The sequence below is a fragment of the Molothrus aeneus genome, chromosome 1, assembly GCF_037042795.1.
Source record: "Molothrus aeneus isolate 106 chromosome 1, BPBGC_Maene_1.0, whole genome shotgun sequence".
Taxonomy (NCBI): Eukaryota; Metazoa; Chordata; class Aves; order Passeriformes; family Icteridae; genus Molothrus; species Molothrus aeneus.
Window position 1 is genome coordinate 13,492,234 of NC_089646.1, and position 25,628 is coordinate 13,517,861.

Below are 25,628 nucleotides of genomic sequence, written 5' to 3' on the forward strand. Positions count from 1 at the left end.
GAAGTTGTTTAATTTACCTTACCCTACACTGTCTATCACAGTAACACTAGCTCTTATTACTAAGTAAAAAATATACATGTGTCTATGTAAAGAGAGATACAGAGATGGATATTCTGTTATTACAGAAAGGTTAAAGATTTTCATCAATCTTTACATATTAAGGAGTGCTTATAATTTCTATTACAATGTCCATCCCAGTCATAATTTATAACAAATGGAAGACCACAATTCATCTCCCACCTCTCCAAATAAGAATTCAGTGACTTTGGTTTAAGAGCTTTTAGATCAATTGTCCCTCATGACTGAATCCGTGTTTCAACAAGAAAAACTTTACTGGGGTAGGCAGTGGGGAGGTAACTTCCACTAAACCTGTAATCCTTACCAGTGACACTGAGCAGCAACATTTTATTGCTCTCTGACATCAGATGAGAAATCGCTTTCTAATTAAACGGGAAAGTAGCATACACATGAGGTAACAGCCAGCTTCTGAGTGGGGAAGTAATACCATTTTCTCATTTTTCAGGGTAGGTCTGCCCTGCTTCTTTAAAAGAAGACGACCTTGGAAAGATTTTCTATGTATGGCATATAGAAACTGCTATTCCCAAGACTCCACAGCTCCTAAGTGTTTCAAAAAACAGGCACAGAAGAATGAAAAAACCAGACAGGGTGACAATAATGGAATCAGAAAAATACCTTATGCCTCACTCAAGTATTTTATATTCAAGGCATAAGTTACAACTCATAAATTTCATTAAATCTACCTAATTTATACTAGAATTCATTGCCTCTTTGTATTTCAAGGGAATAGAAATACACAAGAGATTGTGGACAAAAGTGATATTTCTTGCAGGAATAAAATCCAAACAGAAAAAGAGAGAGACTTAGGCTTAATCTTCCTTATTATTTGATAAAAAAGCATTTTCAGAGTAAAGGTACAAGTTATTTATGGTTTTGATCACTCCAGTACACTGTTCCATACCTAAGAGTAGAAAATGTTTCAAATATTTAACAAATCAGGGCTAATTATACAGAATAATTGAATCCTTAATATAAAGCCTGAGAGACTTTATTCTTCTAACATTACTTGCTGCTGATGTGAATACCATGAGAAGAGATAAAACCACAGACCTGTTAATACAAAGAAGACAGTTAAAAATTACTTTCAGTCTTGAGAAAAACACTAGGCTCTGAATATAAGTTTAATAATTAAAGTTCGATTCCCTTTTTCCCCCCCCAAAAAAGTTATTTTAATTACTGCTTTTTTATGCCAAGTGTCTGCTTAACTTAGGAGAAGAAATGACTTTTTATTTGAAGCATTGCCTACTAGAAATAAGAGTTACTCAAGGGCAGTGTTTTATTGATAAAGCTTTTTTCTTAATAATCATCATATGTCATAACATTTCACAGGATTCATGAGGTTCATATTTTTTCAAAGGCAGAAACAATTGGAAGTTCGGATCTGAAGCTAACAAAAAACCCTGAAGCACTGTCAAATGTTGGAGTCATTTTTGCATTTTAAACCCTAGATATAGTAAAAGTCAGGTCTTCATAAAAGTAGGAGAGGTTATTTGTTACCATAAGAGCCACCATTTTTAAACTGTTATGAGTATTTGCATACATTTACATGCACTGAAAGCACAGCCATTCAGAACAAACAAGGTTCATTATGAAGACAAACATGCTGAGTATGACTGACTGACAATCTACACAATGGCTGATTTAAACTTTACATTCACCAACCATTTTTCTGAGCAGGAGGAGGAGGAGGAACAGCTAAGGATGACTTGCATCGCTTCAGCCGTTTTTTATTTTTGATAAACCCTGGGGCTGCCTCTGTTGAGGTGAGAGAATACACTAAGCCCATTCAGCCTGCTGAAAACCCCTGCTATGGTCTCTGACTTCTAGCAGGCAAGCTTAAATGAATCTCTCTCAAGTAGTGGAATAGGTAGGAAAACTGGTTTATCAAAACACATACACAGTTCCCTTAAACAGTTCAACTTTAAGGCATGTCTGCATGCATTCCTACTGCCTGTGACAATAGTAACACTTCCTTTCAGCCTAATAGGTCCTGAGCCCCATCCTTTGTCTGCTGATTAACTGCTCTATTCATTGACCAGACCACTAATTGCATGCTCCTTATAGTTACCCTACATTACTGTAAGAATTAATGAGACACAATTACAGCTCCCAGAAATCTCAGGCCTAGCCAACTGCAAAGCACTCCAACTGAATAAGAACTCCCCAAGAATAAAGAGAAAAATTCAGCCCATTGTTCACAGGAAGCAGAATGTTTTTTGTTAAAAAATTGTATTTATTTGAAGCTGTTTCATAATTAGGCCCTGGAGAAAAAAAAAAAAAAAAGAAAAAAAAAGAAAAAAAAAGGGAGAATAGAGAAAGAACTTGGGAACCAGCATTCAGTGAGAAATCACAGCGGATGCAGAGATGAGCACACAGTTCAGATATGAAGAGAAAAACACATAAGGAAGGATTGCATAAAAAATTAGTGCTATGAACACTACAATCATCTATAACCAATCAGCTGTTTCAACAGAGCATGTCCCACTGTATGAGAATTACCACTAATGCAACTTTATATTTGACAGCTTCAATCTTGAACAACTTAGAATAAGCATATGGAAGCTTCTGCAGTCATGCCTCTGAGACAGAAGAAGAATTTAATATGCACTCAGAATTTAATATGCATTAGAAGTCAGTGTCATTAGCCATGAAAGTCAAAATGAAGGACAGAAAATGAGTTTTTTGAAAATCACCCATATTGAAAACTGCACTCACATTTAATCTGTGTAATCAACAGCCACAGCTATTCAAAGTCTTAGTGACTACAATCACTACCTATTAGCCTGTAAGTAGTTCAAAAGCTATTATTCTCACTTGAACAATTTCCCAATACACAAGAGACTGCATTAAGTTAATGAAGTTAATATGCAAAGTCAATATTCTTTGTTATGAAGTCATCTTATTCCATTGGTTCCTCTTCAACTTATTTTCACCATATAAATTCGATTTAAATTACATGTATAGCTTGACAAAGCCACTGATACTTAAAATAGAGCTTGAAATGCAGCACTATACTTTATAGCCCTAGTAACCATTTTCCAGGGTACAATTTATAGCAGCCACTGAGACCCCAAACTAAGCATGTCAGACTGGCACTGCTACATTCCAGAATCAACATCTTTGGACAGAGACAACATTTTTTGTACGTCTCTACAGGGATTCTCAATAATTGCACCTAACTGCAGTAATAGTTTAAATTCATGGGAAATGGATGTTCTTCTGATATTATCGCTCACTGATATCACAGCAGAACTCTTTCCTGCATGAAGCAGACAGTTACCACCATGTGGTGCTGAATCCCAAGCAGGAAACAAGGCACAAATATGGATCAGAGACCTTTGTGTTCAGTGTATAATAAGTCCAATATCCCTGTCATAGAACAGCAATCATTAACTCAGGGATCTTTTGTTAAATGGCCCCTGTGGCTGGACTGGTAACAGCAGGGATCGAATTTGCAATCCTCAAGACTAGATTCATCTGTCAGGGAGACTGCAGACCTACAGATTCATGTATTTCCAAAGTGAGTCTCTAGGACTTCACATGAACATACCAATTTCAATTAACCTTGACTGATTAATCAACCTCAGTGCACGGCCACAGAGCTTACATTTGCAGATCTAACTCTGGCAGTATTATTTGAAATGGGCTTTCTTCATGTCTTGAAAAAACCTTTGAGGAAAAAAGAAACCTTTGTCTCAAATAAAACATCACCTAGCTTGTTCAAGCTGTTCCTGTTTCAAGCCCAAAAATAGAACAAGTCTGAATTCCTGCAGAGTATGATGTGAAATTATTTCTACTAGTGCAAATAATGTATTCTGGTACCTGGTCCAGCCTTCATTTCAGATGTTATGAAGTAACTTAACCAATACAAAACATCCACACACTGAAGGTTAGCTGCAATTTCTAGTTGAGGTGTCTCTCTCACCATAAAGAACAAGGAGTCCTTCCTGCAACAAACATTATGAGCCCAGACTTTAGGGCATCAATTCTAAGGGAGCACTTTTAAATGAAATATTATTAGAGGCATACAGGAAGAGCGTTGTAAGAGCCAAGGGAAGGTTTCAAGTCTTAACCTGAGCTCACTCAAACCTACTCTCCTGTTCCACTACCAATTTCTTTAGAGCTACTTGCTACTTATGGTAGTGCATATAGCACCAGCAAAGGACAATCCTTATCCACCAAGTGTTCCCCACATGCTTATTTATGCTGGAACTGATTCACCTAAGGAAAATTCCACTTTTGTACTTCTCATCCTTTAGTTTGCATGTTGCACATCATAAGCTTCACTACTAGGGAGCTTCTTTCCCTCCTTTTCATTGTTATATCTTGTTGTCATTACATTGCAAGAGTTCTATATTGCTAGAGTTTCATACCTCCTTCATGTTTCTCATAGGCAGCTCCTCTAGGCACTGACTCTTCCTTGTCCTCACAGGAGCCAACTGACTCCAATTCCCCTTCAACCACCCAATCCACTCTTTTATAACACTCTTCTTATTGGCTACAGGTGTGGCCTGTTCACATCAGGCCTGATCCCAATCTCTAATAATTAACCCAGCTGCAACTCTTTAGGGGCTAAGATTACATTCTATACTACCTTTATTTACTTATGTTCTATCCCCCTACAATATCTACCTCCTGCCCTCTTTTTCCTGAAAGTAGTTCAGTTAAGCAATGGTTTTGTCTGTACCATCTCCTAAGTCTGGCCCCAAAGGTATCCTCAAGACTAGAACCATCAACAGGAGAGATGCCAAACATGAACATTCAGGCATTGTCAGGAACTTGCAGCTGTAAGACAAGCCTGTAGGCAGGAGATGAACAGGAGATAGCGACATTACTCTTAGAGTTGCTCTGGAGGTCATTCTTGGGAGCAAGGTAAGCATAAGCTATGATACATCATCTCTGTGTGCAGTGACAAACTGGCACATGAGTCCCCTCAGGATGAGGCTTACAGCTGATTTACACTAGAAAGGTTAATACAGAAATTACACTAACAAGAACTCTTCTTCTCAAGCAATCCACACCTATCCCTCAAGAGAAGTAAAATGTTCAGGTAAAAGAATTCCTTATGCAGCTTCTGCACTGGTTTTTTTGCTGGGATAGCTAGGTCAGCAAAAAATTCATATCCCTCCCTGTCAGGCCTCCTTGATAACACTTTCAAGTGCAAACCAGGTGTCACTATTTCTGTTATGACAGAAAAAGATTTCTACACTAGTCATGAGCTGAATATTTGGCCTTTCACGACCTGGAAAAGTCCTTGCTTCCAAGGAGGTCAAATCCCATGATCATGTTTTCCACCAGCATAATCTCTCATGACCATAGTACTGGTACAGTACAGTATTAACACATATTGAGTAGAAGAAAATATATCAGTAGCCAACCATTTATATTCTGCATTTCCATGTAAAAATTATCTGTTTACACTAACGCCACAAAAAATCCTGTGAATGGGAAGCACCAACAGCTCTATTTTTAAAAATTGCTGTCATTTTTAGATTTAGTCTAAAAATTGTTTGAAATTCACTAATCTCTGGACATTTCAGTTGGTTATCTTTGGCACTCAGAAATATTTAGATAATTCTAAGAAGAGATTCTATAGATTGAATTCCCAGAAGCATCCCAGATCATGGAAGAAGCCAACCAAGAACAAATATCTTTCATTTTTATCAGCCTCGTTAGGTAGAAAGTTAACAATATTGGTTTGAAAGCAGCTGGATAGCTTTAAAGAAAAGACAATTAAATGTATAAATCTATCACATGGCAAGAACTCCAGAGCTGAAGAGATGTTTGGAAGAAGACATGCTGCCCCAGGCAGTGTTGCAGAGGGCCCCTCAAGGATCACCAGCCTGTTCCTAACATAACTTACCATATTCTCTCCAGCTCCAATTCAGTTACTCTCTGATCCTATAAGATGGTTTATGGAATATGTTTTGGCCTTGCACTGATAGAGCAACAAAAGGCTCTTTGAAAGCACCCCTCACTGGGCTGGAATGCACAGGCCATGGTCCACCTGGAGTGCTCCTCAGTACGAACTAAGATGTTCTGTGATAAAAGTCAGCATGAATAAAACAAAGTGTTTATAACTACTTACACATGCAACACTCACAGCCATCAATTGGCCAAACAGCATGAATCCCTAAGCCACAAGAAACAGTCAATCACATTAATTTCTCAAGTTAATTAATTAATTCATGTTACTTTATTGGCCAGAAAAAAGGAAGATATTTCAGAAACAAAAAGGAACCTGCGTTATCTAAGCACTTAAATCCCTACCCAAACTGCATCCGACTCCTAAAACTAAGATAAAGTTTAGCATGGGAAGAAAGTATTACATTGATTTATGCCCTGGTTTACTATTGCTGGTTTCAGAAGAGCAAACAGCAGAGCAGAGAGTAGTTCCTGAGCCAAAAGCATTAGACTGGCACAAGGTTCTGCATCCTTTAACTACCTGTGACACACACCCCTACCCTACCCTTTTTGTCACTCAAATTAAGTAGAATTTGGCTAATATGCAACTTGAATATTGGTTGGTTTTTGTCATTATATTGCAAGGGTTCCATATTGCTAGAGTTTCATACCTCCTTGATGTTTCTTGTAGGCAGCTCCTCCAGGCACTGACTCTTCCTTGTCCTTGCAGAGCCAATGGACTCCAGTTCCCCTCAACCAACCAATCCACTCTTTTATAACATTCCTCTTATTGGCTACAGGTGTGGCCTGTTAAAATCAGGCCTGATCCCAATCTCTAATAATTAACCCAGCTGCAACTCTTTAGGGGGTAAGATTACTTTCTATACTACCTTTATTTACTTATATTCTATCCCACTACAGTTGGTCAAAAAGTAGATTGGACAAAATCGTCAAATCCCTGTCAAATTTGAGCCCTAATGATTCCCTTTGTAGCATCTTTACAAGGTCTTCTATAAATACCAGCAGTCCTATGGTTCACACCTGCCATGGTAAGAGGGAAGCCAGTTGCTGGAAATTAAGGGTGTTTATTATGTACAGAAAGTGTAAGAGTAGAAAGTCCAAAGAAATACAGGATAAGATTAGCAAGAAACATCTCCCAAAACCAAGTCATAACTAAGCTTCCAAACTACTAAATAAGAGTTAACAGCCAATGAGAGAAACAAGTAGGGAAGAATGCAGGGATGTGTGGGGAATTAGGAGGCTATATTGCAACTAAGCTTTATACATGGAGAGTTACAAGGTACTTAGGTTGCTGAATCCTATTTAAGAACATAAAATCCCACTCAGTTCTAGAGGAGATCAGGGACCTTCACGTCTCTGCCAGGTGGGGTTCAGGGACTGCTCCCACGGGACATTGGGGTCTGTGCCTCTCAGGGGCCAGCCTCACTGGTCAGGCAGCCACAGGAACATTGTGAAGAAACTCTTGATGCACCAGTGACTCAGAACAAAACTCTCACTCTACCATAAACACATTTAATGTCCCACGCGTAGGACCATTTAATGAGACTCAGTAAAAAGCAGTTTTTTGGGGGAAGGGAAGCTACAGGCAGTTGCTTATTCTGAACTTATGCACAGGTCCAGAAATTTCCTCTGTGAAGCTGCCAGCCTTTCTCCACGCACAGTTATCATGTACCATGTGTGTCACTGTAGAACCTGTAAGCCCAGGCTATGGATCAGTCCTACACAGATGCAAAGAAAAAAAGGACATGCCTAGACACCTGAGGCAAGTCATGAAACTAAAACAGTATCCATAACAAAATTTAAAAAAATTTTATTCCCTTAAAGCTAATTAATATCATCCATAGTAGTACTATCATAAAAACATTCTTCATATTACATTTGAACAGGTTTAGAAAGGAAAAATATGCACTGAACCACAAGGAGAAATACAGATTATTACATAAACTCTGAGTAGACAGGAAAAACACCTTTTTTGAAAGCAATGGGTTTTTTTACATAGCTAGATAAAATGTATTCCATGAAAATGACTTACAAAAACTGAACACATGGGAACCACTCCAGTAACTACAGTCTTGAAGGGCTTTCTGTTACAAACACAAGAATATGTTTGGATATCATTTATAACACTCCCTGGCAATAATTTACCCTTCCACTCAGAAGCCTTGTATAAAGGTACTTCACTGTTACCACACAAAAAAATCAGAATAACTTCAGAGAGAGCAACAAAGGAAATTTGCATCTGACACTAATATCTTCATAGGATAAAGTATATTTTAATGAAGATATTGTCAGCAATACATGTGTTTATGCTTCTTTTTTCACTTCACACTTGGATTTTATTTCATTTATGTCATAATGTACCTTGCAAGTTTAAGAAATGCATCATTTATTCATGACCTCTACTTTTTCAGAACCTCTCAGTTACACAGAAGACCAGGCTAAAGAAAAATCAAGTGGTTTGTCTGATAACAGTTAGTGTCAAAACAAACTGTGTATGTTGAATTTCTGTTAGCTGAAGTCATAATAAAAAAAAACAAACCCAAAAACCAGTGCTTGCTTGCTTGCTTTACCTTTTTCCAGAATAAACTCTCATAATTAAACTTTCTATTTTTCCAAGTACCTGACTATGTATTCCTGCACAGCAGGAGGTTTTCTCCACAGACATATTAACTTGGACAATAAACAAAGCAAAAATCCCTGACTGGAATTTACAGCTAAATTTAACTTTGCATATTGTTAATAAAATTTGCATATATGTCTTTCAACATTAAGAAAAAATAAAAGTGGAAATTCAACGAATTTCGGCACTGCACTGCTTTGCAAGAAAAAAAAATGAGATTTAAGTTGTAATTTCCATATTTATTGAGGCTGTACGTCAAAAGAAATCTGTGCAAAAAAATCCTGGTGCTGCCTTGATGAGATTTGAAAGATGACAGCATATTAATAGTAAAGGAGCTTCTCCTTAGCAAAGATGGCTTAAACAGTACCTATAAAACACTGATGAAAGGCCACATAATTTTAGAAAACATTTTCAGCATCTCTTATTTCTCTGTCCTTCAACCACAAAACAAGTAAATGCAGTTACCACGTTTTGAAGAAATGTCACCCACCCCTTCCCCTCAGTGTCAACTTTCCCCATGAAACATTAACAGATCAGTCAGCACTGACTTGGTACAATTAAAGGTGTGAAAGGAAACTTTAACTGATACTTTTTCATTGATTTTTTATCACAACACTGCATCACCACTAGTCCTCCAAAGCTATGAACTATCAGTAGCAAATATCCAGCTTCTATTTTTAATTATTGTGTCTTTTTTCACAGCATCCTGGACATTTGGATGTCTTAGGAATTTAATTTAAAGGAATTAAGGTTTCTAGTTCCTTTAAAACTAAGTTACTTTAGCTGGATCTGCCTAGCCACAAAGAGTAGACAATAAAATGCAATTCTGCCAGCATAAAACCTTTTAGATAAGCAAGAAAAACTTTCCCACTAAAGAGAGAAGATCATACTCCTTTGAGGTACTTTTCCAGTACAAAAGCTGGATGTATTCCAGGGATTATGCTGCTGGTTGGGTGGTTTGGGTTTGTTTTGTTGGAGTTTTTTTTCTTTTTCTTTCTTTATTTTAAACTGAAACTGTGAATTTTTATCAGTAAAGCTCTCATTAAATTATGAAAAATTGTTCACATTACCACAGCATGTACTTTATGGCTTTTAATACTTGCCCTTGCACTGGGCAGGATTTCAAGGACATCTTTAACCTTTGCTTAAGCCTTCAGAGTTTGCCTGCTCCTCAGCTGGAGGAGTGAGAGGGCAAAAGTGAGGAGCTTGGTCATCGCTTAAGGCATTACCTTCAGCTGACTGTGCAAATAAGTGGCCCAGTCACTCTTTTCTTAGGTTTCAGGTGAAACAAACAGCCATTACCACCCCGGTGAGATGCACAGATCAGCTCTCACCTCTCAAAGCACTTCTAGCAACACTGCAGGCCTGGCAGGGGATCCCTGTGTCCTCTCCTGAATTCTTCCTTCAAGTACAGCCACACGTTCTTCTTTTCTAGCCAACAAGCCGAGCTGGGAGAGAAGTGCACCCCAAGAGGCACCTCTAGCACCCAGCCTGTGGCTATAAACAGCTTCACATCATCACAAAGCTCTGTTAAACAGCATGGCACCTTCCAGAGCACCCTCTTGTGAGATCCACGTGCTGCAACATTACTTCAGATTTTTTGTGCAAAATGCTGCATTCAAATATGGTGGGACAGAGAGAGCTGAGGAAGTGCAGGAATAATTTTATTCTGCAAATGTGCAATAAAAACTAGGTCAATAACCTCAGTGACACAGAGGAAGTCTGTGCATTCTGCATTTCCAACCACAGGAAACCAAAAAACTACAGGAAGATAGGACTTTCAGTGAGGTCACCCATGAGAAGCTGAGAGCTCACTGGGATGTGTTCATGCCATTGAGGTCGGCAGAAGTCAAGGATCACAATTCTCCAAATACAAATCGCTGAGCAGGAGCCCAAGCCAGCAGTTAAGCATTGCAGAATCAGGCACTGAAATGAAGGAGTTAAAGATGAATTCACTCACAGACTGTGTGTACATGGTCACCTCATGGGGCCATCACCAGGAAGACAAGAGATCTTCTTAGAAGAACTGGCTCTACCAGAGGCTAATTAACAGATATGCTGCCTGTAAATAAAAGCAGGAGGTGGTAAACAGAAAAGAATAGAAAGTTTGATGGGGCTCCCAACAGATGCTGTGTGTCAATAAACGTCAGCTGAAACTTAGATGCTGCTTTGTGCTCTCTTAAGGAAATCATTATAATCACATTATTCTGTAAGACAGTCTAGCCTAATCTCTATGCCTCATACTAGAGAGGATATTTTGATCAACTAGACATTTGTTAATTACAAAACCAAGCACCTTGAAGCTATTTTGTTTTACATACAGAATGAAGCAGCTTATTTAAAAGTGAAAATTATGACATTCATATTTACTACCCATAAAACTAACAACACCCATAAAGCTAACAGCTATTTCTTATATCCCAAACTAAATTAGTGGCTCTTGTAAAAATATTCTTTGCTTCAAAAATGCCAGTTAGGTAGCACAAACATGTCAACAAAACAGACAAGAGATTGATATATACAATGACAATTAGGCTTTTTAAGCACAGAAACACTTTTTCAGTTTATCCTCATAATTTCCTATATCTGTAGATGTATGCCTTAACTCTAGGTTTTGACATTAGATTCTTTACATATATTTTACCACAGCATTTGCCTTCACTGTCTAGTTCACAAATTTTCTGCCAATGAAGGATTCTCCATAAGGAAACCAGTTTTAATAGTACTGAACACCTAAAAGATGGTGATATTCATTGTCCATTCTCTGCCCCACTTCTCCAAAAGTTAACTCCCACTAAAAACCAGATTTTTTGTTTCCTAATCCCATCTCCATTTTAACCACCTGGTTTGACAAACCTTTTCTCAAGCAAACAGACATTTTACAGTAACCAGCTTCACTGACAGGAGGACAGATTTTTTTGCATGACAAAGTTTACAGGATGTAATCTTCTCTTTTCCTTGAAGTTAAAGTAATTACTACCTAGTACTGAAATGAAAGAAATTTAATAGTGTCAGTCCAATTACTTGTGAACACATGTTTATTTTGCACCCAATTACTCCCCTCAATTCTTCAGTTTCAAGAGTGGACAGATTTTGCAACTCTACTTTATTCTCAGTTCTTGACATTATCATAAAAATTCTGATTAAACCATACAAATTATGTGAGAGAAGTTGCACTATTCTGCCATTCTTGACACACTATAGAGACAGGATTACAATATCTTCTTTCACTTCACAGAATTTCCAAATTAATTTTAATAGAATTTACATATTTTTACTGGCTTTTTTTTGGGGGAAAGCATGAACATTTTTTTCTACTTTTTCCAACTCATGAATTCTAATGGACTAAAATTTCTTCCTTGTACAATGATTATTTGAATTAATGCTAATTGACTGTGGAGCACTATGCTTCAGAAAGTATTTAGATTCCACACATGAGCAGCTGGCACCATATGAGCTCACTCTTATGCTTCAATATTGTGCTTTCCTTTCTCTGTTGTCCTTCCTGCCACACTTTGGGTTGATGAATCTATTTCTCAACAATACTCAAACCCTTTCTTTCTTTTAAATGTTGTCTTGCTGTTATATTTTCTTGCAAATATTTTTTTTAATAGTTCTAAAATAATAAAAGGGAGCTTCTAGTATTAACAATGTATTATAGTAAAATTGTGCTGACAGAAATCTGAATAAAAAGTGTCAGGAAAAGAAATAATAGAGGCCCCACCTATTTTGGCCAATATAACACCCAGGTAAATTTAAGCACATAGGAGTAAAACTAAATATATCTATTTTCAGGAAATCATACAAATTCTGAAGAGTTTATTAAAATATAGGAAAAAAACCCAAACTGCTGTTTTACCAAGAGTATGCTCCTTTACAGATTTTACCATTAATGCCTGTGAAGACTTAAACAGCAAAGTATTACTTAGCAATCATGAACTAAGTTAAACTACCATGAAAACAAAGTTCAGAATATCTGGAAAGATATTTCTGTAAAGCTGTTAGAATACAAAACAAGCAATAAAGAATAACAATCAATTTTTGCTTAAGAAATGCCTCGTGTTGCCAGTTGGTGGTAGCTTCTGGCTACAAACTGCATTCTGACACTGAACTAATGACAGAACATAACTCATACTGAAACTAATGCAGATCATACTAACAATGTTCCTCCCTGATTTTAAATATCTGCTTTGCTTTCTCTTCTTGTCATAATGCAATGTCCAATGGATTTTGCAGGATTCTCACACTAATGTTCTACCCACCAGCTTTGGAAAAACACACAAAAAGGTCCATAGTTGTATGAGACATAGTTGTTGCATATTTTTACTTCTACAAAAAGCAACAAAGAAGAAATGAAGCTGCAAAACCTACTTAAAAAAAAAAGAAATCAACAGAATGCTTGAGACTCCAGAATCACAATCTATTCAGATAAAATTCTCTATTCCCATGCTCATATATTTAGTTATTCACTTGTACTTTTCTTGGTGAAAAAAAAAAAAAATGATAAATTTTGCTGAATTCCAGATGGCCAAAGCCCACACTTACTCATTTGTTAGTGTACTTCTCCTCATCCAAGGATAGCTATGACAATTCAGATCAAAGGTCCATTTAGGTCAGTATCCTGCTTCCAAAAGCAGTCATAAGTCAGAGTGGAGAGAAGAGAGCATGAGCAAAGAAATCAAATACTTTTTTCCCAGAATAACTCTCTAGCATTTCAACTATATTCCACTCAAGAATTCCTGAGACTGATGTGATTTATCTATTTATTTTGCCCAATGGACCTACTCTTTCACTTATCCAATTATACCTTAAAATTACATAAACTTTTGCATCCACAACGTGCCAAAGCAAGGCTACCTTGGGCAAAGAACTAGGAGCTGCATTGTAGTGATAACTGTTTGTGCACAGTCAGTACACAGCACTCATATTTTCTTAGTAAAACACAGCCAAAATTTAAAAAATAAGTATATAAAAAAAAGAGCAAGATTGATGCACCCCTTAAAAGAAACTGAGTTTGCACATACTCAAGTGAGTGGAGTCCAGTGGGAATTAGCATTCTGAACACAGTAAAATGCTGCAATAGCAAGAGTTATAACAAGGTTGAATATAGTTTGAAAAGCAGGCAGATGTCATGAGTGAAAAAACAGACACCCTAACAAAAGCAGCCAAAAAACTCTGTAAGCCTCCCTCAGTCCAACAACCAAATTCTGATCCAAGGAGGTTAAATATAGGGCTGCTTGAAAATTTTCCACTGCATCTATTTTTGATGGGAAATGAGGCTTTCAGCTAAACACTTTCTGGTTGGATTGTTTGGGGGTTTTTGGCATGTCTAAATATGTGCTTCTGCAAGTATACTTTCCTTACCAAAAAGCCAAACTTATCAACAAAAATATTTTGATTGAAAACATAGTATGTTAGTAAGAAATGCTAGTGTAGCATTTCATTGTAGCTCCAGTTTACCTGCTTTATGTGGCAGATTTCTATCAACCAGACTTACCATTTAAATGAGAATTCTGAGGACAGATCACTTTGAGGGATTCCCCATTTACAGCAGTCCCTTCAAGGAGGAAAGGTCATGGCAAAATGTCAAAGGTGGAAGGCAGCCCCAGCCTTGCAGAGCAGGGCCAGCAGGCATCCAGGCTGTAATGTCAGAGGAGGACTACAGTAACATATTTCAAATCCAGAAGTTTTTGATTCCAGACAAAGTCTTCCAAAGTCCTCTGAATTCTGTCAAAGCATGTTGTGTTTCCTGGAAAATTAAGACAAAAAAGAAACAGAAAAAGCTTTTTATTTTTTTATCAAAAATTCATGCGGGAAATTTCATGGGTCAAGAAAGGTCTTTCTTTCTCACTAACCTGCAGATTCAAACATATCACCTGGACCCACCCACCCACAAATCAGAAAAAAATTAAACAGCAGTAAAATGGTTCAAGTTTTCCATCACAGTTCTGTTAGCAGGACTGTTCAAAAGCCAAGGAGCTGAGCCCAAACAAAAACCAACAGTTGAATGGATGTGACAACTTCACGTATGAGCCCTAACTTATAAAAGACCAACCAGCCTACCTTACAAAAGCAAAGGATGAAGATAAGATTCATACAATGGCTACACTTACTAAGTAAGAAATCTATAATACAAAAATATGTATAGCAAAATTAGCAAAGTGGCAAGAAGATAAGATACTCCAGTTATTATTCCCTTTCAAGGTTCTCTTTTCAGTAAAGTAAACTAGAAGGAATAAATCCAATAAGACTAATACAATAAAAAGTATCAGCTATCCCAACATGGCTATTATCATCCCTTTTCTTGGAACCCCACAATCCCCTGGAAGAACTGAAAGCCTTTCACCCAAAACCAGGCCCTGATCAGACCAAGACAGAGAAACACTCAATTAATACTACCAGGAAAAATGTTACAACTAAATTTCTAGTATTTTCTCTCCCCTTGTGGCTGTTTCCTGACATACAATTGCATCCCCTCACCCCAACTGCAAAATAAATGTATAAAGAAAATAAATAAAAGACAAGAAATCAATCAAGCCTGCACCTTTTGTAACACTGTTGTGAACCTACAAAAGACAACTGCAGCAAATCTCATGGCAGTGGAGTACTTCTTTCTTTTCCCTCACCATACACAGAGAGGATCATTCCTCTATGGACTATTCTTGCCATCATTATGCCAACCCAGAATCAAGAAAATTCAAAGGAACTGGCAAAGAAATATCCTTATTTTAGAACTCGGGGAGTAAAATGAAAGGAAGGACATTTTGCTATTACAGTGAAATTCCTTTCAACACCTTGCTTTTCAATCACACCATTCTTTTACTAAAATAAAAAATAGAGAAAGGTTTTTAGCAGTTTCTGCTGAGACCAGGCACCTGAAAGCTCCCTATAAGTTCCAAACACTGCCTAATGCTAATTCCCTACGAAGTGTTAACATCTTTGACTGTCTAATGCTATCAAGTGAAAAGTACTAACACAATTTGTCATTCTCAAGGCAAATTTATTCATCAAAATTAGTACAAGCCCAAGCTTGCTGTCCTTACTCGTATTTGGAATTACCAAGCACTGTTGTCCCAAAAAAACTAGTACACTGGAGAATTAGTCAGGGTCTAACTGTAGAAATAAAAAAAAATGTTTGGAATAAATGAAATACAAATAATAAATATTCAAAATCCGTGATGAAAGGTACATCTGTTATTTCAATTTCAATCTCCTGGATAAAATGTGATTTTATCATTCAGTATTTTAAAAATTACTACTGGGCATCCATCAAAAATTTGGATTGGAAACAGTGGAACTTTAAAAATGTCTATTTCAAACATATGCAAAATATTATTCCCTTAACTTATAGTTTCACTGACCTCCAAGGTGCAAAAAGTAGTATCAGAATTAATGACCAACTTCATATTGTTCAAGGATTTAATGACATGTTTCTCTTCAAATCAGTTATACAAAGTTCTGCTTTCTTATATCTGGGTTTTAGTCTTATCCATGCCTTTTAGAATAAAGTGTCATTTTGTCTTTCAGTTCACTTCTTACTCATAAGCACATCACCTCTTTAGTTTCTCATTTAATTTACAGCATGTGAGAGGGTATATGTGCAAGCTAATGTCTCCATGTAGCTTATGCAGAAGTTCCTAGCTCAAAGTGCACTACACTGCTTAATCTTGTCTCTGCACCAACCTTCTCCCACCAGGCTGGACGAGCTGCACACAGGCTGGGCTGGATTTCTTGCCAGGAGTGCCACCACAGCTGTGTGAGTGTGGCAACTGAGCCATCCCAAATGTGACTTACCCTACATGAGAGACAACCTGCACTCCCCACCCCCTCTGCTGTGGCTCTTCCTTTCACCCTGTCAGTACCAATACTCAGAGCTGGTAAGAGTTAAATGTGCTACACACCCACCTGCTATCACCCAAACATGGACTAAGTAACAAAGTCAAGGAGGTCAAGTTAATGATGGAGTCCCCTTAATTCCCCCAAAGCTGTGACATCAAAGTCCAGGTATCTGCAGGTCATGCCATCTTAAGGCCAGGTGGGAGCTGGAATTTGGAAGCTGCCCATTCCAGAGGGCCACATCCCAGACAGGCAAGGCAGGAGTCAATGCAGCAGCAGTGGATATTTACCAGAAACTTTGCAGGGGTTCATACCCAAGTTGTTAAAAGTGAGGTCTCCAAAACTGAAGAATGACCAAATGGACTTCCCAGCTCATGCTGGGAGTAGTGATGGGGAATGTGCCATTCCAGCATATATGAGCACTAATCACATTTTGGTGGAGCATGGAGACAGAACCACAAACATGACTGCAGGAGTCACTGGTGTGCCAGAGGCCTGGACATGCTTTCACTTGGAGAAGAGAGTGGTGCAAGTTTATACTCAGGGGTGCATGTTTATATTCTCATATTAACCCCCAGAAACCAGACTGGGGGTTAATACCTTACCAAGCTGAATCCACATCACCTTCCTGAGATTCAGGAGTCCATTTACATACTAATCTTCTAGCAGTAGCCCAAGAGTAAACTCATGGTTACCTGGGTAATCAGAGGAAGACAACACTACTCACTCTGTCCATATAACCTCACATATATTATGGTCAGCAATTCGACTGCATGGAGTTTGTGTTGCTCTCCAAATACAGTGACAGTGGATCAACACACTGTTTAATTCAGTGCAATTTTTCTTCAAAAGTCACATGATTTATCATGTGTGAAACACCACACCATGAGGTATTACAGTCTGTAGCACAGGTGGATTATAATTGCAGCTTGCTAACTAGTGCTGGGAAAAGAAAAAATAATATTATGGAAAAACCCCTCAAGAACACTTATTTTCCTTCACAATCTTTATAATCAGTATTTTCTTGCATTCCTTTCTCCTGCATTGTTTCACTAATGAGAATTGAAGCAACATACAATTACACTGAGAGAGCCAATACTTTGCAGCCCAACATCAACTGCACAGTGTGGGAGAACAGGGCTAAAGCCCTTCAACAGGAGCTCATCTTATACTGCCCTCATGCCAAACTGCTGTTCCCAAAGTCCTAACACTCATTCTGCAGCTCATACTCTAGTGAAGCCCATGCACTCAAAGCAGCCTCAGGAAGAAATTTGAACATGGTCAGCAGAAAATCCTCCAGCCACATTCAGGGCCACAACTTGCAGCTTCTGTGTCAGAGCAATACTCACACCACAGCACTGATCAATCCCTTTGTGATCGTCCTTTATGACAAAGCAACAGCAAAATACTCTTCCAGAAGTTTCTCCTCCTCCTCCTCAGGCACCTGCTCACTGCACTCCAGGAGTAGCCATGGCAGCACAGTGTGTTCAGCCTGTTTTCTTGTTTCCTGAAGTCTCTATCTCACTGAACAACAGTAGCACCACCATGGTACTGTGCCCATCCCCAATCAGATCTGACATGCCTGAAGAAATGTAAGCAGAACATTGTCCTTGCCTACAAAAAGTTCTCATGAATCACAATAAAGTACAGGCTGACTCAGAAGATGTATGAATGCCATTTATTTATTTATTTTTATAAAAGGAAAAATATCAGACTGTAAGACAGATATGCACACTGTATTCTCCTATCCCTATTTCTCTTCAGGTTTCACAGCACTGGATTTTTGCTCATAATTTGTGCTTTTTGGGCTCACAGAAGTACAAACCAGGCAATTCCTTCCCATACTTGGATGTGTCATCATGTTGCTCAGTTCTGGACCACATATGGCGTGTGAGAGAAAAGGACAGACTGGGGAAAATAACAGTCTCTCAATTTTAATTGGAACTTTTTAGGGGAAATCTGAACATAGATGCAACAACTCTACCTCACTGTGTTTACTAAATGGCCTGTAAAAATACTCTTTCTTCCAGCTCCTATTTATCCTGTCCTCAAAAAGTTCCAGTTGCCAGTTTCATGGTGTTGTTCAATGTATTGTCCATGCAAAATCCCCCATGTCTTGCAGCTAACCAGCATTTGCTTAGACAGTCTCTGCACAAAGCTCTGTGGCATGTGATAGGAAGGAGATCAGCCCAGCCAGCCCTTCTGGGTTTAATCCATGAAATTACTGCCTTCAGTCAAGGCTTCATTCTAACAAGATTATTTGAACAATTTCCATGGGCCAAGTTCTTCTTTTCAAACACTTTTATAAAAGCACCATTCAGTAACCTATCCAATGCAGACAATGCCACACTAAAATTTACTGGAGAACATTCAGTGGGAATTAAAAAGCAATTTTTCTTCAATCTTATAAACTAAACATCTCTATTTTTACATAAACAAAATAGCATGTTAAATCCAAGATTTCATGTGGCTTTTACTTCCAGTTAAAAAAAACAACAACAAACAAACAAAAAAACCCAGCAAATTTACTTATTTTGAACTAAAACGTCCTGTAGTTACCATTACCTGGTTTGGTGGGATCCCTATAATCCTAAATGCAAAGCCTCAGATGCACAGAAAAATTAAGCTTATGTTAGAGGGGCCAGTGCCAAACCTAATCGTTTGACTAAAAGAGGCGTGAGTATCTGTGGCAGCAAAGACCTGTTGTGACAAAGACCAGTCAGAAAGTGACTAGACTTGACAAGAAGTCAAATCTGTAACTTTGTAAAAAGTTATAATATCTGTTACATTCTTGCCAGCTTTATATTTCTGCAGGATTTGATGACTGGACATCTGTTTTGAAATCCCGGGGGGAAAAAGTGCTCCAAAGTATTCTGCATTGCTATAGCAAAGTTCAGCTTTTCAGAAAAAGCAGCTGCTGAATGTTCTGGAATAAACACACAAACCATTTTAAAGACTTGACCCTTGAGTCCTTCATCACAGGACTTCTAGGGACTTCAGGGAAGTCTCCAAGTATGAGGAACACACAATGGGCTCTGATTCCACAGTGTTGAGCTAACCAGGCTGCTTTTCAGTTCACATAAAGCAAAGCAGCCTCCTCACAGCTGTGCTGTTTTATATACCTGAAAGACAATTTTGAAAATTATCATGGTCTTACTAGGGAATTTGGATATGCAGTCATTACTAAATTACCATAAAGTTCCATATTACCAATTCTGTCATTACTGAACAGCTTCAAGACACACAGTATCTTTGTGCTGCATCTCTTCTTCTCGCTGTAAGAAAACAAGAGCATATGAATGACAGCCAAAATGAAGCCAAATGTACTGTTGAGAAACTTAGTATTCTCTTATTTCTAGGAGAGTTACAGTGTAATTCTAAACTGCAGCATTCAGCATGTCTCCTGAGCTTCCTCGCTAAAATATAGCAATGGAAATTTTACAGCATCTGTGTTGCTTTTGGAAGCCATCACCTCACATCTGCTGTCTCTGTAGTGTAAAGTTTAAGTTCAGCATAAAAAGGTACTTTGTAACAGGCAAGAGGAATCCTGACAGAGCGGTAATTTACAGACTCGCCTGGCTCCCCCGAATAGACTCACTGAGTTTTACGTTCCGTAGAGATTTTTAAATAAGGTGCCCTTCAAGCAGCCACCACACAAAAAAAAGTCACTCCTTAAAATGGAGCATCGCATCCAGGACTGGACACTTTTTAAACCTCCATCCGTCACTGAGTCCTGTGCCAGACGTTTTCTTCACCGGTCATTGTTCGAGCTCGTAACACTTTTCACAATGCTGTTAACTAAATTAGCGCTAAAATAACCACCTGCTACTTTTGGGAAAGTTCTGATTGTGGTCACAAACATCACCGCGCGTGTAATAGCGGGACCGACCGCGCAGTCCGAGCAGGCGGAGGAGCGCGGCCACGGCCTCCGGGAGCTTCCCAGCCCCGTGAGACCCGGGGCGGGCGCGGGGTCGGGAGCGGCGCTCGGTCAATTGCAAATCAATTGTGGTCACACAGCGGGCGCGTTTATCGCCCCATCATCGCCCATTTCCTCCTAACGGGGTAATCCGCGCGTTCGCTCACACGGCGACCAGCAGCTTGTTGGCTCAGCCAACAACCCGGGGATTGTTCCTTGTTTGGCCTCACGCGTTCCATTTCCTCCCCGGGCGCCCCGCACCGCCCCCCGGGGCGGGCTCGCTCCCCCCCGGCCCCGCTTCTCTCCGTGTGACTCCCCGCGAATCACACGATTCCCGCCGCCGGCAGACGGGCCCCGCCGCGTTCCCGCGGTTCCAGTCATTAGGGCCGCAGCGGGAGCGCCGCGCGAGCGCCAGGCGCAGCAGCGCCTCAATTAACAAACAAACGCCGCGTCCCGGGAGCGCGACAACCCCCCGGGACGGCCCCGCCGCGCTCGCAGCCCGCGCCCGCCGCCGCCTCTCCCCTTAAGGTGGTCTGGCTACCGCGGGGCCGCCGGAATTCCCGCCCGCCCCCTCCCCGCCGCGGGCGGAGGAAGGCAGCGACTCCTCTCGCGGCCCCCGTGAGCGGAGGGCGGGGGTGCTCCCCGGCGCGGGGCCATCCAGCCGCGGATGGCTGCTCTGCCGGCCCGGGCGGGACACGCCGCCCTGGGAGCCTGCAGGCGGCTCCTCGGCGAGTCACCGCCGCGGCGCCGGGCTGGCGCGGGCGCTCGGGAGCCGCAGCTATGCCAGGACCGGCTCCCGGCGCTGCCCCTGGGCTGCGGGGCAGTGGCCGGCGGCGGCCGCGGTGCGGGCCCATGTCCCGTGGGCAGTGTGCGCTCAGAGCTACCGCGTGTCTTTGCCCGGCTGGGCACCGAGCGTCCACCTGCCGGGGCGCGGGGCTGCTCCCCGCCGTCCCACCGGGAGCTCCCGGCGCCGGCCGGGGCGCACACACGGCACCGCCTGAACGCGCCCCGGCGAGCGCCGTGACCCGCGGCTGCCCGCGCCTCGGGGGTCCCCGTGTCACCCGTCACACGCCGCGACCCCGACCCCGGGCAGAGCCTCCAGCGCTGCGCTTGCACCGCGCGTTGTTCGGAGCTCGGCACTAGGGCCGGAGGCGCGGGCAGCCTGGGCGGCGGGGCCGGGTGGCGGCTGCGGTGGTGCCGTGATCCCCTTAACCAACACGTGCAAGAGGATGGGGCAGCGCGCACACCGGCACGGGCGGCGATCCCGCGAGCAGAACGAGGTGATAGAAAACCCCTTCCGAGACAACCCCGAGCGCTACTTAAACTGCGGCTGCGGTGACTGTGACTTGCCCGGGAGCCCGTGCAGGCGGATGGAGATCCCTGCATAGCCCAGCTGCCACAGCCCACGCACCGCGGTGCAGAGCCGCGCGTCTCCGCACGGGCGGGGGCCGAGCAAACACCGCCACGTCCCCGCAGCCACTGCGACCCAGCAACACCCACCGCGGCCACAGTCCGGCACCGGCGCCACCTTAAGGAGCCCCGAGGCCCGCCCCCCGCGTCCCGCCCGAGCGCGGCTGATAGGCGGACGAGGCGGCGGGGGCGGGGTCTGGCGGCGCTCGCTATAAATATTCATGAGAGCGCGGTGGCCGGAGCGCCGCTGCCGGGGCCGGAGAGCGAGAAGTTGGCGGAGGTGCTGCCGCGCTCGACCCGCGGCTCAGGTGGTGCGATCGCGGCCAGGGCGCCCGGGAGCCGGAGAGGGACCCAGCGCAGGGCGAGGACCAGCTGGCTGGCAGTCACCCGCGGAGCCCTGCGCCCGGGCGGGCGGCAGAAGGAGCCGCTCCAGCCGCCCCATCTCCGGCCCTGTCGCTGCCCGTTCGCTCGGGGCGGTGGGAGCCCGGCACCGCCTGGTTCCCGGGACGCCTCAGCCTTCTTCACCGCGCCGCCCGGGGGCTGACGGCGAAACTTCTCTGCCGCCGCCGCCCCGTGCCCGGCCGGTGCTGGAGCAGCGGCGAGAGGAGCCGCGCCTCCCCCTGCGAAACCGACCCCGCGGGGAGCGATGCGACGGCGGCTGAGGGGCCTCCCGTGAGCCGACCCCCATCCTCCGGCGCCGAGCGGGGGCTCCCCGTCACCGGGTGCCCGCGGACGACGGAGTCCGGCGGGAGCTGCGAGACCGCTCACCTGCGACCGGCACGGAGGGGGCCGCCCTCCGCCCCCCCGGGGGTAGCCGGGGCGGGGGGGTGCTGTGGCGCCGCGCTCCCCGCGGCTGCTGAGCGGGACGGGAGAGGAGCCGGGGCCGCCGCCCGCGCGTCGCCGAGCATGGAGTGGAGTTACCTGTTGGAAATCACCTCGCTGCTCGCCGCCCTGTCCCTACTGCAGCGCGCCGGCTGCGCCGCCGCCTCGGCCGCAGCCGCCGCGTCGTCCTCCTCCTCCTCCTCGGCGAAGGAGCTGTCGTGCCAGGAGATCACCGTGCCCCTCTGCAAGGGCATCGGCTACAACTACACCTACATGCCCAACCAGTTCAACCACGACACGCAGGACGAGGCCGGGCTGGAGGTGCACCAGTTCTGGCCGCTGGTGGAGATCCAGTGCTCCAGCGACCTGCGCTTCTTCCTCTGCAGCATGTACACCCCCATCTGCCTGGAGGACTACAAGAAGCCGCTGCCGCCCTGCCGCAGCGTCTGCGAGCGGGCCAAGGCCGGCTGCGCCCCGCTCATGCGCCAGTACGGCTTCGCCTGGCCCGACAGGATGCGCTGCGACCGCCTCCCCGAGCAGGGCAGCCCGGACACGCTCTGTATGGACTACAACCGCACGGACCTCACCACGGCCGCGCCGCCGCCCGCCAAGCCCCCGCTCCGCGGCTCCAAGCCCGGCACCCCCGCCAAGGCGCCCCCCGCCGCCGTCGCCCCGCCGGCCGAGGCTCCGCGCAAGCCGCGGCCGCCGCCTCCCTGCGAGCCGGGCTGCCAGTGCCGGGCACCCATGGTGTCGGTGTCCAGCGAGCGGCACCCGCTCTACAACCGCGTCAAGACGGGGCAGATCGCCAACTGCGCCCTGCCCTGCCACAACCCCTACTTCAGCCCCGACGAGCGCGCCTTCACCGCCTTCTGGATCGGGCTCTGGTCCGTGCTCTGCTTCCTCTCCACCTTCGCCACCGTCTCCACCTTCCTCATCGACATGGAGCGCTTCAAGTACCCCGAGCGCCCCATCATCTTCCTGGCCGCCTGCTACCTCTTCGTGTCCCTCGGCTACCTGGTGCGGCTGGTGGCGGGGCACGAGAAGGTGGCGTGCAGCGGCGGGGCGGGCGCGGGCGGCGCGGGGGCCGGGGCGGCGGGGGCCGGCGGCGGCGCGGCGGCGGGGGCGGGGGGGCGCGGCGCGGCGGGCGGCGCGGCCGAGCTGCAGCCGGAGCTGGCGGTGGCCGAGCACGTGCGGTACGAGAGCACTGGCCCGGCGCTGTGCACCGTGGTCTTCCTGCTCGTCTACTTCTTCGGCATGGCCAGCTCCATCTGGTGGGTCATCCTCTCCCTCACCTGGTTCCTGGCGGCAGGCATGAAGTGGGGCAACGAGGCCATCGCCGGCTACGCGCAGTATTTCCACCTGGCCGCCTGGCTGCTCCCCAGCGTCAAGTCCATCGCTGTGCTGGCCCTCAGTTCTGTGGACGGGGACCCCGTGGCCGGCATCTGCTACGTGGGCAACCAGAGCCTGGAGAACTTACGGGGCTTCGTGCTGGCACCTCTGCTCATCTACTTGGCCATCGGTTCCATGTTCCTGCTCGCCGGCTTCGTCTCGCTCTTCCGTATCCGCAGCGTCATCAAGCAGCAGGGTGGCCCCACCAAGACCCACAAGCTGGAGAAGCTGATGATCCGCCTGGGCCTCTTCACCGTGCTCTACACCGTGCCGGCTGCCAGCGTGGTCGCCTGCCTCTTCTACGAGCAGCACAACCGGCCCCGCTGGGAGGCCACGCACAACTGCCCCTGCCTGCGAGACCAGCAGCCCGACCAGGCCCGCCGCCCCGACTATGCCGTCTTCATGCTCAAGTACTTCATGTGCCTGGTGGTGGGCATCACTTCTGGTGTCTGGGTCTGGTCCGGCAAGACCCTGGAATCCTGGAGGGCCCTCTGCACTCGCTGCTGCTGGGCCAGCAAAGGCGCTGCCGTGGCTGGGGGCGCAGGGGCAGGGGCAGGTGGACAGGCAGTCATCACCACGGCAGGAGGACTCGGGGCCGGAGGTGGTGGCTCACTCTACAGCGATGTCAGCACCGGCCTGACGTGGAGATCAGGCACCGCCAGCTCCGTCTCCTATCCCAAGCAGATGCCCCTGTCTCAAGTGTGAGGAGGGGGAAAGAGGCCAAAGGTTAGGGAATGAGGGACACTGGCCTGCCTAAAATGCCTCCTCACTGTTTGGTGCCATTAATGAACCCCTAATGGTCCTTATTAGCCACAGCTTGTATAGAACAATGCAGCTGGCAGAGGCCCCAGGCTCCAACCCCCTCCTCCTTCCCCTCCATTCAAATGCAGGGAGCATGTACTTCAAGGAGCCAGCTTATTATTTTGCTGGCAGAGGAGGGTAGAGGCTCACTCGTGTCTTGCAGAGGGCAAGGCACAGCAGCTTCTGAATCACTCTGGACTAACAGCAGCTCTTTACTCATGGGAGAGAGGGTCTTCCTCCCCCCCTACCCTGTCCTGAGGTGGGAGTCTGCTGGGGACTGCAGGTTTTTGGGATGTGGATGACCAGGCAAATGCCTTACAATATTGACTGAATCAAAAAATGTCTTAATTATACACCCCAGCTAAATACGGGTTTCCTACATTAAAGGATGTATTTATATAATTATTTGTTACCTTGTACAGATGTGTAAAATATGTATATATCCAAAGCTATACAGTCTGTAAATTTTTTTGTAAAAATTTAGAGGCTACCCCTGTAAGAGCAAATATGAGTATTCTATTTTGTCAATAAAATGACTTTTGATAAATGACTTTTTCAAGCTTTTCCTCTCCTCCTGCCCTGGTTATTCCAGCTGCTGTATCTTTAGGTAGTTCCATAAACTATGAACTACATTCATTCTCCAGTCATTACCTGTTAAAGAAGTGAGATATGTAGACACAAGAAAACAAGTCATTCAACAAGTTGTTCTGAAAAAGTGTTTGCCAAAACTGGGAGGTGCTTTACCATACTTCTTTCCTTTTTTTAAAGATGATGATGTCTTTGAGCCTTTACAAAAGAGTCATCTCCCGTGGCATGTTAAGTATCCTTTTA

The 25,628-nt window shown here is 44.2% G+C and overlaps 1 protein-coding gene across 1 annotated transcript; it reads left to right on the forward strand.

Annotated features, from left to right (window-relative positions):
- Positions 1–22,537: 22,537 nt before the first annotated feature.
- Positions 22,538–25,347, forward strand: FZD8 (frizzled class receptor 8). The gene has a single exon (XM_066551403.1). It carries the CDS (start codon positions 22,692–22,694, stop codon positions 24,699–24,701), a length of 2,010 nt encoding a protein of 669 aa, XP_066407500.1. The 5' UTR covers positions 22,538–22,691; the 3' UTR covers positions 24,702–25,347.
- The last annotated feature ends 281 nt before the right edge of the window (positions 25,348–25,628 follow it).